General features: G+C 62.0%; 2 protein-coding genes across 3 annotated transcripts; one reads left to right on the top strand and one right to left on the bottom strand.

Moving 5' to 3' along the window:
* ENTPD8 (ectonucleoside triphosphate diphosphohydrolase 8) lies at window positions 1-4,061 on the top strand. 2 transcript variants are annotated; one of them, XR_005786048.1, is made up of 9 exons: window positions 1-393; window positions 485-602; window positions 1,485-1,635; window positions 1,781-1,940; window positions 2,036-2,266; window positions 2,361-2,619; window positions 2,867-2,977; window positions 3,126-3,260; window positions 3,344-3,457. XR_005786048.1 is itself a non-coding variant. In XM_040460270.1 (9 exons), the coding sequence occupies exons 1-9, from the start codon at window positions 268-270 to the stop codon at window positions 3,533-3,535; spliced, it is 1,488 nt and encodes a 495-aa protein (XP_040316204.1). In that variant the 5' UTR covers window positions 1-267; the 3' UTR covers window positions 3,536-4,061. The 2 variants fall into 2 exon arrangements, 1 of the variants encoding a protein (XP_040316204.1); XM_040460270.1 differs by having other exon boundaries at window positions 2,356-2,619; window positions 3,344-4,061.
* On the bottom strand, window positions 4,023-15,076 carry NOXA1 (NADPH oxidase activator 1). The gene is made up of 14 exons (XM_040460271.1): window positions 14,636-15,076; window positions 11,606-11,688; window positions 10,530-10,638; window positions 8,868-9,002; window positions 8,514-8,621; window positions 7,516-7,575; window positions 7,197-7,240; window positions 6,556-6,688; window positions 5,449-5,488; window positions 5,195-5,253; window positions 4,800-4,954; window positions 4,525-4,639; window positions 4,306-4,420; window positions 4,023-4,217 (listed from the first exon to the last, which is right to left on the bottom strand). The coding sequence occupies exons 1-14, from the start codon at window positions 14,810-14,812 to the stop codon at window positions 4,129-4,131; spliced, it is 1,422 nt and encodes a 473-aa protein (XP_040316205.1). The 5' UTR covers window positions 14,813-15,076; the 3' UTR covers window positions 4,023-4,128.
* Window positions 15,077-15,174: the final 98 nt, after the last annotated feature.

The following is a 15,174-nucleotide window of genomic DNA, read 5'->3' as shown; positions in this document are numbered from 1 at the left end:
TGAAAAGAAGAAGAAAGAAAGGGGCTCTTCTGGACCCCATCAGCACTGTATGTCCCAGGCTGGACCCTGGCTCCACAGCACTCCTGGGCAGGCCCGGCTCCTGTGGTGTGGTCTTCAGCTCTGCCCACTGACTGAGCTCAGACGTGCTGAGCCCCAGGGAGGACGGGGTGGCTCTCCAGGGCGGCAGTGTCTGCGGCAAGGGGCGTCCGGTGCCCACTGCTGCCCACACCCGCAGGTGCCAGCCCAGCCCTGCCCTGCCCTGCCCTGATGGGGCTGACCTGGAAGCCGCGGGTTCTCACAGCACTGCTCGGGGCGGCAGTGGCCTCAGGCCTCACCACGCTCATTCTCATCCTGGTGGAGGCCACTGATGTCCTCCTGCCCACAGACACCAAGGTAGGCCCCCAGACCCCGAGCAGCGGGGAGGTTGGGCTGGGCTGGGCTGGGCGCTGGCCCCATGCCCTCCTGACCTTGTTGTCACTCTCAGTTTGGGATTGTGTTTGACGCGGGGTCCTCCCACACGTCCCTCTTTGTGTACCGGTGGCCAGCAGACAAGGAGAACGACACGGGTGTGGTCAGCCAGGCCCTGGTCTGCCAGGCGAAAGGTCAGTAGGCAGCTCTGGGGACAGCGGGCGGGTGTGCACGGCTGTCGGCTGCTGTCTGGGAGGGATTCCCGGCGAGGCGGAGGGTTGGGAGGTGGTACAGGCCGGAGCCAGCTGAGCCACATTTAGCAAATCAGCAGATCGACCTACAGGAAAAGTGGCTCAGAGAGGTTGAGTGAATTACCCAAGTGGCACAGATGGTCAGTGCAGAACTGGACCAGAACCTACATGTGCCTGCACAGAAGTGGTACAGTGCCTGCCCGGTCCTTCCTGCCTCTTCCAGCTTCTGGAGGCTCCTGGGCTGTGGCCACATCATTCCAACCTCTCCCCCCCCAACCTCACGTGGCCTTCCTCCTCATGTGCCTTGACCTTCCCTCTCCTCTGTCTTAGAAGGAAATGGGTCATCAGGGGTCGCCTGGGTGGCTCAGTCGGGTAAGCGTCCGACTTCAGCTCAGGCCATGATCTCCCGGTTCGTGAGTTCAAGCCCTGCGTCGGGCTCTGTGCTGACAGCTCAGAGCCTGGAGCCTGATTCTGTGTCTCCCTCTCTCTGTCCCTCCCCTGCCTGTGCTCTGTCTCTCTCTCCTCTCTCTCTCTCTCTCAAAAAATAAAACGTTAAAATTTTTTTTTAATTAGAGGATATGGGTCATCGGATTTAGGGCCCACCCAGGGAATCCAGAATGATCCCATCTTAAAACCCTTAACTTAATTACATCTGCGAAGATCCCTTTTCCAAATAAAATCCCACTCAAAGATCTCAGTGGTTAGGACATGGGCATGCCTTTTGGGGGCGGTGGGGGGCGGAGACACTGTTCAACTCCCCACAGGCCCTTCCGGCCCGGCCCAGCCTTCAGGCCTGGAGCCTCGTCCTGGGGTGCTGTGTTTCAGGGCCTGGAATCTCCTCCTATGCCTCCAATCCTGCACAAGCCGGTGAGAGCCTGCAGGGCTGCCTGGAGGAAGCGCTGGCGCTGATCCCAGAGGCACAGCAGCGGAAGACGCCCCTGTTCCTGGGGGCCACGGCTGGCATGAGGCTACTCAGGTGAGCTGGGCTGACCTGGGGCCTGTGGCGCATCCGTGAGGAACAGCTCCGAGAGCCGTGGTGGTGTCCATGCCCTGGGCAAGCGGGCGGAGTGGTGTGGGTGTGGGTCTCCTGCCAGCTCGGGCTGCTGGTCTTTTCTGTCCAGCCAGAAGAATAGGTCTCGGGCAAGAGACGTCTTCGCGGCGGTCACCCAGGTCCTGGGCAAGTCCCCCCTGGACTTCTGGGGTGCTGAGCTTCTGGCCGGGCAGGACGAGGGTGCTTTGGGTTGGATCACCATTAACTACGTCCTGGGCATGCTGGTCAAGGTGCTGTGTGCAGCCCGAGGGTGGGGGTTGGGTGACCAGGGGCGGTGGGTCAATGCGGCTGGTCCCAGGACTCAGTGCCCCCTGTCTGTGCTCAGTACTCCTTCTCTGGAGAATGGATCCAGCCTCTGGAGGGGACACTGGTGGGCGCCCTGGACATGGGTGGAGCCTCCACCCAGATCACCTTTGTGCCTGGAGGCCCCATACTGGACAAGAGCACCCAGACCACCTTCCGCCTCTACGGATCTGAGCACAGTGTCTACACGCACAGCTACCTCTGTTTCGGGCGGGACCAGATGCTGAGCAGGCTTCTGGCACAGCTGGTTCAGGTCGGCTGGGCCACAGAGGAGGGGGAGGCGAGCTGGGGCGGCCTGTGGCCCTGGGCTGGGCTCAAGGCCACCTCCCTGCCCTCCCGCAGAGCAGCTCCGGCCCCCTGGTCCGCCACCCATGCTACCACAGCGGCTACTGGGCCACGCTGTCCCCGGCCGCCCTCTACGAGTCCCCCTGTGTGCACACAGCAGCCCCTCCAGAGCTGGCCAGGAACCTCACTGTGGAAGGGACAGGGAACCCCGGGGCTTGTATCTCAGCCATCCGGGGCCTCTTCAACTTCTCCAGCTGCCAGGGCCGAGGACACTGTGCCTTCAATGGGGTCTACCAGCCCCCTGTGCGGGGCCCGTTCTATGTGAGCTCCCTTCCCTGTCCTCCCCAGGGTCTCAGCCTCCTTCCACGGCCCCGGGCCCCAGGGGTCTGACCCCAGGTGGGCCCAGGATGAGCCCTGCACAGGCAGGCTCTTGGGAACTCTGGGGCCCCGCATGGGGGCAGGTGGGGACTCTGCCTGGTTTGTCCAGGGCTCCTCTGACCCGGGCCCACCGGGCATCACCCCAGTGCCCAGGGAAGACACACAGCTCATCACCCCCCTCTGCCCCCAGGCCTTCTCGAACTTCTACTACACCTTCCACTTCCTGAATCTCACCTCCAAGCAGCCACTGGCCACTGTCAACGCCACCATCTGGGAGTTCTGCCAGAGGCCCTGGAAGCAGGTGGGTGGATCCCAGGGCCGCCCTGGGTCTCCGAGCTGCGGCTGTCACAGGCACAGACCTCAGCAGCAGGCAGGGACTTGGTGGGACCCTGTGCCTGGGAGGCTGGGAGCGGGGACACCAACGGGCTCCTCACCTCCCGGGCCCCCAGGTGGAGGCCAGCTCGCCCGGGCAGGACCCCTGGCTTCGTGACTACTGTACCTCGGGGCTGTATATTCTCACGCTGCTGCTTGAGGGCTACGGGTTCAGTGAGGAGACTTGGCCTGGCATCGAGTTCCGCAAGCAGGTGACCACCTGGCCCAGGGCGAGGGTGGGTCAGGGGCTCCAGGGCAGCCGCCCACGGCACTGAGCAGCCCGTGTGTCCCACAGGCTGGTGGCACGGAGATGGGCTGGACGCTGGGCTACATGCTGAACCTGACCAGCATGATCCCGGCCGAGGTGCCTGCCCGGTGGCGGGCACAGAGCTATGGCATCTGGGCGGCCGGGGTCGTCTTTGCCGTGCTGACTCTCGTGGTTACTCTGGGGGCTGTGGCAGGCCAGCTCCTCTGGCCCCAGGGCTAAGCTGGGCCGCCGCCTGATGGCGGAAGGCACGGGCTCAGCTCCCCCGGTCTGAGCTGGTCAGAGCCTCCCTGATCTCCTGACCCCTGCCGGGTCCCCTTGTCCCGTGGGCTCTGGCCCCGCTGTCAGATGGCCCCCGTGGATGCAGGAGGTATTGTGGCCTCCCCAGGGCGACAGGTGATAAGTGCCAGGCCACAGGGGCCCCTGCAACATTCCAAGGCTCTGTGACCTTCAGTGTTAGCGGGACATGGGGCCCAGTCAAGCCCGGACGTGGGAGTGACTGCTGAAGAAGGGGTTGGCTCCCTGGGAGAGGCTGGCAGGGCTTCAGGAGGTTGGCGGAGGGGCCCGGCCCGAACGGGGGTATCACTCAGCCTGAGGGGAGGTATCCAGGCTCCTAGGCTTCTCTGGGAGCAGCCCCATCCCCCATCCTCAAAGCCTCCATCAGGCCCTCACAGTGGACAAGTCAAGAACACAGACCACACCTTAGTGGGGGGAAGACTGCTTTATTAAAACCGTTCTTGCCACGGGACTTCCTAGGGCTGATTTCCTCACTGGGCTTGGGGTATGTGGGGCTCCAGGTGGGGGTGTTGGGCTTCTCACATGTACTGTCCAGCTGGGACCACGAAGCACTTGGGGAAAATGCCGATGCGGCCATCACAGTGGCCCTCCAACCAGGCCGGGTCCACTGCACGCGAGGGGATGTCAGTGTTCCTTAGGGCACATCAGATAGTATCTGCTCACAGAAACCCCTTTGGCCCCAGCGCCCCACTGACCTTCACACAGGACGTCCACGATGTCCCCCGGCTGTAAGTCCAGGTCCTCAGGCCCCTGGGCAGAGTAGCTGTGCCGGGCCACCACCTGGTAGAGGACAGGCCGGCCGCCCGCTCCCTGTGGCAGGGGAGGGCTCCAGGGTGGGCCGGCTGCGGAAGGGCCCCAGGGCCTCCCCCGCCCCGCACGCACCGGGACCCACACCGGGCTCTCCTGGGGCTCACCCGGCACTGGAGCCGCAGGACCCCAGGGCTGGCCGCCTTGTCCCGCCAGGCCCTCTGTAGCACCTCCTCCCTAGCAAGGGGGACCCAGCGCCCCTTGTTGCTGGGGTCTTGGTAACTGCAGAGAAACTCCTCCAAGTGAGCGGGGGGCGGGGGGGGGGGCGGGGGGTGGTTTCTGCCAGGGCACAGATGTACCAGCCCCTCGTCCATCCCCTGCCCTGGGGCTTCTGCCCTGGGCCAGGCTCAGAGACCTCAGGTCCCACCTCTGACTGGCTCACCTGAGCTGCCCGTGCTGGGCCTGGTCGGGGAGGGCCTGGCTCAGCAGGGTCCGCAGGCTGGACAGGTCAGCTCCTCTTGGGACCTTCAGGGCCAGTGTGAAGGCACACTGCACTATGAGGGTCACCAAGGACTCAGGGTCCCCCACGGCCACTCCCTGGGACAAGGCAGAAAGGCAGTGGTCAGCTTGTAAAGCCCCAAATCTCCATGCACAAGGCCCAACTGGGGTGGCCTTCGAGCTGGGGCTGAGGGTGGGGACAAAGACGGTGGCAGGGGGCCGGGGCTATAGGCCTGTAAGTTGCTCATCAGCTGGGGTCCCCAGGGCCATTTGAAGGGATGGGGCCTAGCCTCAGGGCCCCAAATACCAGAAGAGTGGGGGTGACACCAAGGCTCTTACCCCAGCATGAGAGGGGTCTTCAGAAGGGCCGGGGTCTGGCTCCCCTGCCACCCGCAGCCCTGTGGAGGTTGACAGAGCAGGTTCTCAGGTGGAATATTTTGGAGCAGAGGACCTGCCTGGACCACACGCCCACTGGGAAGCACAGGTAGCCAATCTCCTCCTTAGGGGACAAAGAGGCTGCTCCCCGCACCCCCAGATGCCTGCCCCCTTCCCCCAGTGTCCCTGCCCACCGCCTGCAGCTCAGGAGCCCTTACCTGGAGGAACCTGTTTGCCAACTTGCTCCACACTGGGCCTCTGCAGGGAAAGCCACAGGCTTGGAGCAGGGGCCAGGGATGGGGGCCCTGGGGGGTGGGGCAGTGTCCCTGGCTTGTGGAAGCAGGCCCAGTGGTGAGGCGTACGGCCTGTGAACCAGCTGACCACCAGCAAGCCAGAAATGCAACCCGTGTTGGGGTGTGTTCAGGGCAGGCACCGGGTCCCCACAGTCCTAGCGACCACAGACAGGCTGCCTTACATCAGTGCGGATGAAGCTGTCATCCCGGGTGGTCCCAGGTGGAGCCTGAGGACCCAGGCCAGGGACCAGCTGGACCTCACCCTGTGCTGGATGTGCTGCAGGGGCAGCAGGGCACCCCAGAGAGGCCCGGGGTCCAGGCCATCCTGACTCCGTTCTGACTTCAGGTGAGGGTCTGGAAGTTCATTGGTAAAGGAAGCATTTGGACTTCAGTGTATTTACCAGCTGGTTAACGCACTTGAGAAGCTATTCGCTATTGTGCCAGGAGGGTCGAGGGCCTAAAACCCCGAAGTACCATGAACTTAGTAAATGCAGCTTTAACCGCATGCAGGAAGTTAATAAAGCACAGCTGTGACTGAGAATAACCGCTAAGGGCACAGGTCCGTTCAACTTGAGTTAGCTGAGCACCAGGGCAGAGAAAGGGAAGTGACCGCATATTCCCTCATGAAGTCCTTTGATAAAATGTCTGTTCAGTTCAACCGCCTGCTCTGTGCGTGGAGGCCCCTCTCCTGGTGCTGGTGCGGGAGGGGGTCAGCCACGCCCCTCCTGGCTGCACCTGCCTGGGAGAAGCCGGTGTCCAGGAAGGAGGGCTGGGGTGGCAAGGGCCACGGCTGGATGGCGCAAGACCCGAGACCCAGATGCACAGGCTGCAGGCCAGGCCCCCCAAGGCCTAGGGCCGGGTGAGGGCGGCCATCAGCAGGCCCCCCCCCGACCCCGGTGTCTGGCTCCGGCCCGGTCTCTGACCCGACAGAGAAAGCCAAGGCTCTGTCCCCCAGCAGGGCACGAGGTCGCCCGCCCGAGACCCGCAGAGCGCCTGGCTGTGGCTGCTGTTCCCCATCTTGGGGTCACCCACCTGTTCATCGTAGAGGACGGGCGCATGGTGGTCAGCCTGCCCCGCCTGCCCGGGGCCGACCTGTGTCTCTGTCTCGGGGGGCCTCCTGGGACCACAGGCGGTGCGGGTTTTCCAGGCCCCGGTGACTGCAGCCCTAGGGGAAGGGGGGGTGCCCTGACCTCAGGACTGCCTCCCGGACAGCCTGAGGAGGGCCTGGAGTGTGGACACGAGGGCTAGGTCCGAGCAGGGCCCCAGGGCGTGGGGCTGGCTCTACGTCGCGCAACCTTGAGCACCAGCCCCTCTCCCGAGTGGGGACAGCCCCATCCGTGAGGCTCCAGTCTGGCGATGCCGGAAGTGTAATCACGCCAGCCTGCAGTCCCGCCAGCACCCTCCCTGGGCACCTTGGCTCTGAGCTTTTGCGCTGCTTGGAGTCATCATGACCGCAGTCTCAACTCCCCTCTGGTGCCCGCCAGGGCCAGAGTGACGGCTCTATGAGAGGGGGGCACCCCTCCCCTGGCATCAGGGGCTCCAGCCACATCCACTCTGGAAAGGGGGTGTGACAGTCCTGGCCCCTGGCCAGGTCTGCACGGGGAGGGGGGGGGCTCCGGCCTCAGGCCTCACACCAGGGCCTCTGCCCCAACAGGAGGGACGCTCCTTCCTACCGTGGGGCGGCTCCAGGCCTGGCTCTGCCATCTGCACCCTGAACCTGTGGGCACAGAATGCCATCCTCTCTCAGGATGCAGACCCCGGTGGGTGAGTTCGGGGTGGGGAGGCCGAGCAATGCTCTTCCCCACCCCCCCGAGCAAGACTGCGTGATTTTTATAGACTCTCGCACAGAACAGGCCTGCTACTCCCGATTCCAGATCAGAGGAACACGGGACGGTCCAGAGCATTTTCCTCCCGTTACAGTAAAAAGGCGCGAAGGGCTCAGGCCTGCAAACTGACAGAGAAAGCCGGGCTGGCTGGCAGGCCACCACCCACCTGGGGCTGCTGAGGCTGGATGTCCTCCTGCCGGTCGGCAGGGAAGGCAGAGGATACCACCTGGTAAGGGACAGCAGGGGGACAGCCGGGTCGGCAGGCACCAGCCCCAACCCCCAGGGGGCTCTGTGACGTTGGCTCCCAGCCCTCGCCACCCACCGCACCCCCCTGAGTCTCCCATCTGCTGGGCAGGGGCCTGACCCAAGCTGCCAGACTGCCACCATGGGGGCTGGGAAGGTAGGAAGAATACGTCTGATAAAGGAAGACATCTGTGCTGAGAGTTTCAACTTATTTTTAGTACAATTTTTGAAATATTTTTGTTTCTTAGAGGCCTTATACTGTGATAAGTGGACTCTAAACTGATCAACGCAGCTCAGAACCGCCTGGCCCCCACCAGCAGATGTTTGCGAACATGAGGTGTCTGTGGCAGGTGGCTTTGCCAGCACTTTTAACATGGTCACGTGCAGCATGCTGGCCCTTGGTGACCTCGGCCCTTGGGGCGCCGGGGCTAACCCAAGGGCCACCAGCTTGAAGTCAATGTGAATTTTCCTTGTGCGCACAGGAGTTATTTCCCTGTGTTCCCCAGTGTTCTGTGATTCTGGTGGTGCTGCCCGGCCCTGACCAAGGGGTAGGCATGACGTGGCCCGGGCCAGCCTACCTCGGGGCTCCCTGAGATCTCACTGTCCGGGGCAGAGATGCAGGCAGACAGAGCCAAGGAGATTCTGAGGCCAGAAAAGCATGGCTGAAGTGGAGGCAGGCGGGGGAGCCTCGAGGGTCCCCGTCAAAAAGGCATGAGCTCCCTCCTCTGCAGCCAACTTCTGGTGGCCTCTGTGTCCTGGTTCCAAGAGCCTGGGATCTGTAAACTCCACCTGGAGACACTGCTTCTGACCTAGGAAGCTCCCGTATGTCTGCAGCTTGGGGGCGGCCGGTCCCTCCCCAGCTTGCTGGCTGCTGCTGGCCCCTGAGCACCTGGGCTGGGAACGGAGACACTACCCCCTTACCTTGGCCTTGCCCAGGAAATCCACTGGTTCCAGGAGCTCCAGGTGCCACCTGTGGGGCCGGAAGACCTCACCCCTGGGGCCCTGCCGAGGCTGCAGGTGCACCTGTTTCTGGAGGGGGCCCGGCCAACGCAGACCTGAGCATCTGACCAGGGCGGTGGTCTCAGGGGGCCCCTCCACCCACTTGTCACAGACTAGGGGAAGTCCTTCCCCAGCCCCCACACCTGGGCACATGGGCCACCTCCCTCTAGAAAGTCTTGGGGGGCCTGTATAGATATGAGCCCTGCACGGTGGGCTATGGGACCAACAACCCCAAGGGGTGGGGACGACCTGCTTTCCTCCCTGCCCCCCCCTCACCTGCACTTGGTCCAGGGCAGTGCACAGGTGGTCTCGGGCCCCTTCTGACCCCTTGGAGAGGGCTTCCTCTAGGCTGCGGGTGGCTTCAGCCCAGAGACCCAGGCGGCACTGTGCGGCCCCCAAGTTGAAGAGCACCTGGGAGCCACGGGACAGACCACTCCCTCCCTTAGTCCCCTCCGGCCTTTGGGTCTCAACCCCCCCCCCCCCCTCGCCCCGCCTTTGCCCCAGATTCTACCCCGGGGCGTGCCCCCAGTCCCACCCCCGACCTTTCTCCAGGCCTTGCCCTCAGTGCCACTATGTAGCTCCAGCTCCAGTCTCATGGTCCCCTCCCAGGTCTCACTCCTAGATCAGACCTTCTGGCCCGGATTCCGGACCTCCCCGCCCTTCCCCCCACCCCCTCCAGTTCTGGCCTGGGCTCCCAGTCCCACCCCCAGCCCCTCTCCTGGCCTCACCTCCAGTTCCCTTCCGGCGCCTCTCCCGGCCCCACCCCAGCCCCTCCCCTGGCTCCACCCCCGGCCCCCAGCCCGTCCCCCAACCCCTCTCCCGGACCCACTCCCAGCCCCTCCGCTGACCCCGCCCCACCCCAGCCCCTCCCACAACCCCACCCCTGGCCCGTGGCGGCGCCAGTGCGGGGCTCTGCCGGGCAGGCCTCACTCTCCAGACCCCCCCATCCGGAGCGGTTCAGAGCTCTGGCGCTTCTCTGCTCCAAAAATCTGGGGCGGATTTCTGGGCGCGGGAAGCATCCTCTCTGCCTGCCTCACCCCCATTCTGCATCTGGCCAAACCCCTTTTGCGGCCCCTTCGTCTGTGTGCTGCCCTGTCAGTGCATGAGTCTGGGGTGCCGTCCAAGGAACCCATTTCTCTGTCCTGTCCCCGTCCCCACCCCCGTGTCACAAGACGTTTGACAGACAGTTTGGGTTGGGTTAAGGCTGCCGCGGCCGGACATACCGAGGGCAGAAGCAAAGTTGCCTGGTGCTCCTGGGAGCCGACCTCCCCACTGAGCCCCTGCTGCTGCCACCGAGGCAGCAAGTGCCACCCAACTTGGCCCAACGTCAAGAGAAACCAACACACTCCCTCCGCGCGGCCCTCTGTCCCCGGGGCCTGCCAGGTGACACCACACCCCCAGAGCCAGCTGGCCGCCCTCTGGAGACTCCTGTTACGAGGCCAGCTGGGGGTCGCTGCCAGGCCATTCCTCCCCGCGCTCCCCACCGCCCTGCACTGCTCAGTGCCCTGGGCCAGGGGACCCCACCTGGAGGGGCTTTCCCACGACTTGTTTCTTGCAACACCGCTTGTTGGGGGAAGGCTGCAAGACAGCCAGTTTCCGGGAGCACTGCGGTGTCCTCTCCACCCCCCTTCCTTGGTGTCAGCCACAGAGAGCCAAGCTGTGCTGCTTCCTCACCCCACCTGCCTTTCACCTGTCTGCTCTCTGCCCCTCCCCTGCCCTTCTCCTGGGCAAAGCACTCCTGGTGGCCTCTAACTTCTTCTACCCTCCCGCTTCCTCAGGATGACAGAGTGGCCAGAGGGAGCCTCGGTCAACACGGCCCCACCTGTGACAGTGAGAAGAGGATGGAACCCAGAGGACGGGGCCTGAAGGACCACCCGGGCCACCGGCAGACAGCACCCCCAGAGCCCCAGCGGGCCACACTTCCCGGTGCAAGCTCACCTCCCACGCATGCAGCTTGAACCGCAGGCCCAGCTGTGTATAGTCAATGGCGGTGTTATCCCTCAGCTGTGCCAGGGCCAGACGGAAGTCACACAGGGCCTCCTGGAACCTGTGGGCAGTGGGGGAGCCAGCGGCGAGGGGGACCTCAGTGGCTGCAGGGAAAGGGGCCAAGCCCTGCCCCAGCCTCCCCACCACCCCAGCTCCAGGGACACCTGCTAGGGGGCAGTGGTGGTCACCCAGGTCTCAGCACATGGTGGGCCCTCAAGTCCCAACACACGGGTCATGGACAGACTGGCTGTGAGGGGCATGGGGGCACCACATCCGGGGTGTGAGGTGATGCCAGCTCTGATCCAGTCCTGATTCCTGGGGACCTCACTCACTCTGCCGCCTAGAGCCCCTGTCTGTGCCCCAGACCCTCTTCCACATTTCCCTCCTGCTTCATAGGACCCCCACCCCTGTGGGCCTCCTGCCGCAGAGACCGGCTGGACACTCCTTGGCCTCCACTAGAATCCCCATCTCCTCCAAGGAGGCTCCTGGACCCATGAGAGGAGGAGGTTGTCCCCAGAGCCTGCCTGCCTGGCATGGGGCCTGCCTGCCGTGGGGCTTGTCCTGGGGCTAGGTGGGGTAGGGGGAAGCCGGGCCTGTCCTGCAGAATGTTTCCTCCTCTGGGAAGGACCACAGTGCAAAGAGCCCAGGTGAGCATTGAGGACCCCAACCCCCTCCCTGCCCTGGGACACACCATTCCTGCAGCCCTGTTCTAAGTTCCCTCATCTGCAGAATGGGTGTAATCAATCACGCCATCCCTGCTGCAGCAACGATGTGGTGAGGAACAAAGGAAGAGGTGCCCGTGAAAGCGCCCTGTGAACCTCAGCACAGAGACAGGGCTCACCGCGTGGCTGTTCCCTGTGTCCCCCTCCGGCGTGACCAGTGTCCTCCTCCAGGCTTCCCTGAAGCTATGGAGGAGGGGGTGGGCAAGAGAAGGTGCCCCATGGGGAGAGAGGAGGCGGGGAGCACAAGAATGAACTTTGCAGAGACAAAGGGCCCTCAGAGAAGAAACGAGACACCTCTGTGCTCACCTCTCCAGCTGGAAGCTGGCCACTCCTCGCTGGAAGAAGCCCACAGCCATGCAAGTGTCCTTGGTCACTGCTTGGTCAAATGCCTGAGGACAGGAATGCCCACAGATCACCAAGGTCTGCAATTCCATCACCCCTGTGTCACAGATACAGCCCAGACAGATGACCAGTGACGGGGGGGGGGCCCCCCCCACGGAATTTCACTGGGCCCCACAACAGCCTGCATGCAGGGCATCACCATTCAGTTTCCCTCAGTGGCACAACCTAAACCAGCCTGAGCTCCCGAGGTGCAGAGAACACAGCCACAGTCCAGTCTGTTTACCGTAATGACAAGGGGGTACAAAAAAAGGAAACACTGTGGCACATTAATGATAGTTACCTCTGGGGGATGCAGTTATGCAAGATTTTTGTCTTTTTAAAACCCTACGTGGGGAGGGGCGCCTGGGTGCCTCAGTCGGTCAAGCGTCCGACTTCGGCTCAGTTCATGATCTCACGGTTTGTGAGTTCGAGCCCCGTGTCGGGCTCTGTGCTGACAGCTCAGAGCCCGGAGCCTGCTTCGGATTCTGTGTCTCCCTCTCTCTGACCCTCCCCCGTCCATGCTCTGTCTTTCTCTGTCTCAAAAATAAACATTAAAAAAACCCTTAAATCCTATGTGGGGAATAAACTTCAGAATTCCCTGAGCCTGCAGGATGGGTTAACAAGGCGTGAAAAACTAGAAAGCCACAGGATGTTCCCACCCAAGTTTGGGTAAAGGAGATTAGGCAAAGTGCGACAAAGGTCCCAGTATAGGACAAAGGCACAGGAAGAGGGACTCTCGGGATGAAAACATCCAAGGTGAGGTGAACAACATTAGGTATCCAGGGCGGAAAAGCCCCCCAACTTAGTTTAATAGCAGAAAGCTGCTTTCACAGGAAGGAAGGACCAAATTAGGTAAATAGGGATATAGTCGCTGCGGGTGAAGTTGCCCAGAGCAGAGCTAATTAGCAAAATAAAGGTGCTTTGTTGACCCAGAGGTAGCCTGCTCAGTCTTTCCGGTCCCCTAGGCGAGTTTAGGTAAACAAGTCAAGTCTGCTGTAAACAACCTTTCGCTAGGAGCCAGGATTTTGTTTTCTGTTAACCCAAACCCCTAACCCCGAATATCTCCAAGACCCCCTTTCCCTCACGTCCACGAGTTAACGTTCGCAGTTTCATTGTCCCTTTGTGCACGTCCATCACCATGTTGGTAAGCCTTCGGATCCTAATAAAAACGGAGCAAAGACCCTTACTCGGGGCTCTCGTCTTCTCCTGGACATTAGTCGTCTCCCGCTTTGAATCCTGGGTCTGCTTTCTTGCTGGACAAGAACTCCAGACCCAGAGTCCATGACAACCCTATTTCTGATAGTTCTCATGAAAGGACACACTCCTTATCTATTAGAATCAGGAAGAACAAAAGTTTTAGTGTGTGTGTAAAGCACAGCTCTTCCCTACACCTCACTCAGAAATGACGTTGTCTGTTCCTAACGAGGACAGTGGCTATCAGTTAGACACAGGCAATCGGTCGGAGGGGCTTCACGCTCTTACAATCTGGCCAAATGGGGGGCTTGTGCAGCCCTGGGTTTGACCTAAGGTTGAAGGGATGCACGGAGGCCCTGATGCGGGGGGCGCTCAGTGCCAGAGAGGTCCATTTGTTTGCCACCCTGCCAGGAACAGCAACCAAATCAGGCTCACACAGGTTCCTATCAACAGACCACAGTCCTCTCTACACCCCTCCTCACCTGCCCTGCTCCCCAGAGACACTTGTATTCATTGCAGCAATTCTGTCTGCTTTCAAAAATCTCCACGTTTCCAATTAAAGTGCCCATGCTTTAATTACTGAATTTTATTGTCTTTCCACAGTCCTCCCTCTCCTATTGGGTAGAGGATTTAATACCGTATTCTTCTGCTCACCACCTCTGGCCCCTCTGTCAGGTTAAATCACAGTTTATAAGTAAGTGATAACTGGATTGGCCTCACACCCACCATTCGCTGTTGAACTACCTGCTGTCAGCGATTGTGTTCTCGTTCTTAGGTAACATTTTAAAACTGAAATTGTTCCTGAGAATTGTAGATTTGTATGCAGATGTAAGGAATGACAGAGGAGATCCCTTGTGAGATTTGCCCAGTTCTGGCCCCCCCCCCCCCAACTCCTGTGGTGAATTTTTGCAAGATATTGACATGGGCACTCTCCTACAATACCTAATTCTCTTTTCATTTGTGTCATTTTCCAGGTAACTGTCACTGATGGTCTCCACAACTGTAGGATCCTGTTTCTTTTTACTGGGGACATTTGGGGACCAGAACAATGAGTAGAGTGCTGCTGGATTTTTGCGGAACATGAATCACTTTAAAGAACACAGAGCACTTAAAAGGCGGCGAGTGGCTCGGTGCTGCCCCCTCCGCAGAGGCAGGTATGTGTGTGTGCCCGTGTGCACTTTTGAGTCTTGCTTCTGTTTTGGGGGACATACTGGGAAACAGAAGTACTCAGATCAGACGAGACAGACCTCATCTCCTTGCCAGGCATCTGATGAAGTCCCCTGCTCTAAACTCTACACCTCGGGAAGCAGGTAAGTCCCCTCCAAGCAAGATCCGGCCTCGAGCCTACTTCCGTATATGTTAGACCGTGAGCACCTGAACCACTAGCAAGAACCCCGGCCTTTCTCCTTGACTGGGGAGTGTGGCACGTGGTCATCACCTAGTGGAGGTGGTGAGGGAGCCCAGCACCTCCATCATGGCCCAGACTCGGTTCTGGTGGGATCCCCCGATCACACAGTTCCCACCTGCTTCAGGTGTTCATTGAGGCGGAACCCTGGGGGGACATCCCCAGGTGACTATCAGGAAGAAGGGCGGGGGGGGGGGGACCCCGGGCTCATCCCTGTAGCTGGGTCTTTATCGCACCGCTCCTTGACCCGGAGCAAGGTAAGTAAGGTTCCCCAGGGCCAGAGAACAGCCTCCCCAAGAGGTGGGGGTCTCCGCGACCAACCCTGGGGGCGCCCGGCTGTCAGGCCCCCGACTCACCCGCAGCGCGGCCTCCGGGTCCCCGGCCAACAGGTGCACGCAGCCCACGTTGAAGCACATCCTGGCGGACGGCTCCGGGTAGCCCGAGAAGAGGCGCAGGGCACAGTCCCAGTCCCCGCGCGCTACGGCCTGCGCGCCCCGGTCCCATTCCCGCAGCAGGTCCCCGAGAGAGGGCATGGCGGCGTGGACACCCGCGGAACCGTGCGGCGGAAGTCCGCGCTTCCGGGCGGGAGCGCGGCGGGCGCGGCCGGCGGCGGCGGCGGGACGACTGCGGGCCGAGGGCCGCGAGGCAGGGCCTTCAGGGTCGGGAGACTAGCGTGGGGATGTGGGGCCCCCACTCCGAGGCCGGCAGGGTATCCGGGCGGGACGCGGCGCTGGGAGCGCGCGGAGTCCACGAGCCGCGGGTGCGCCACGTCTCCTGCTGCCCAGAGCGCCCTCTAGCGGCAGAGCGACCCCGCCCCTCCCGGAGCCAGCCCCGCCCCTCCCCCACGGCCCCGCCCCCGCAGGGCCGCCCCTCCGCATCCGGCCCCGCCCCCCGC

Source organism: Herpailurus yagouaroundi, unplaced genomic scaffold (genome assembly GCF_014898765.1).
Source record: "Herpailurus yagouaroundi ecotype Mexico unplaced genomic scaffold, PumYag 249, whole genome shotgun sequence".
Classification (NCBI taxonomy): Eukaryota; Metazoa; Chordata; class Mammalia; order Carnivora; family Felidae; genus Herpailurus; species Herpailurus yagouaroundi.
The sequence above is the reverse complement of the archived record's forward strand: the minus strand, read 5'-3'. Positions and strand labels throughout refer to the sequence as shown.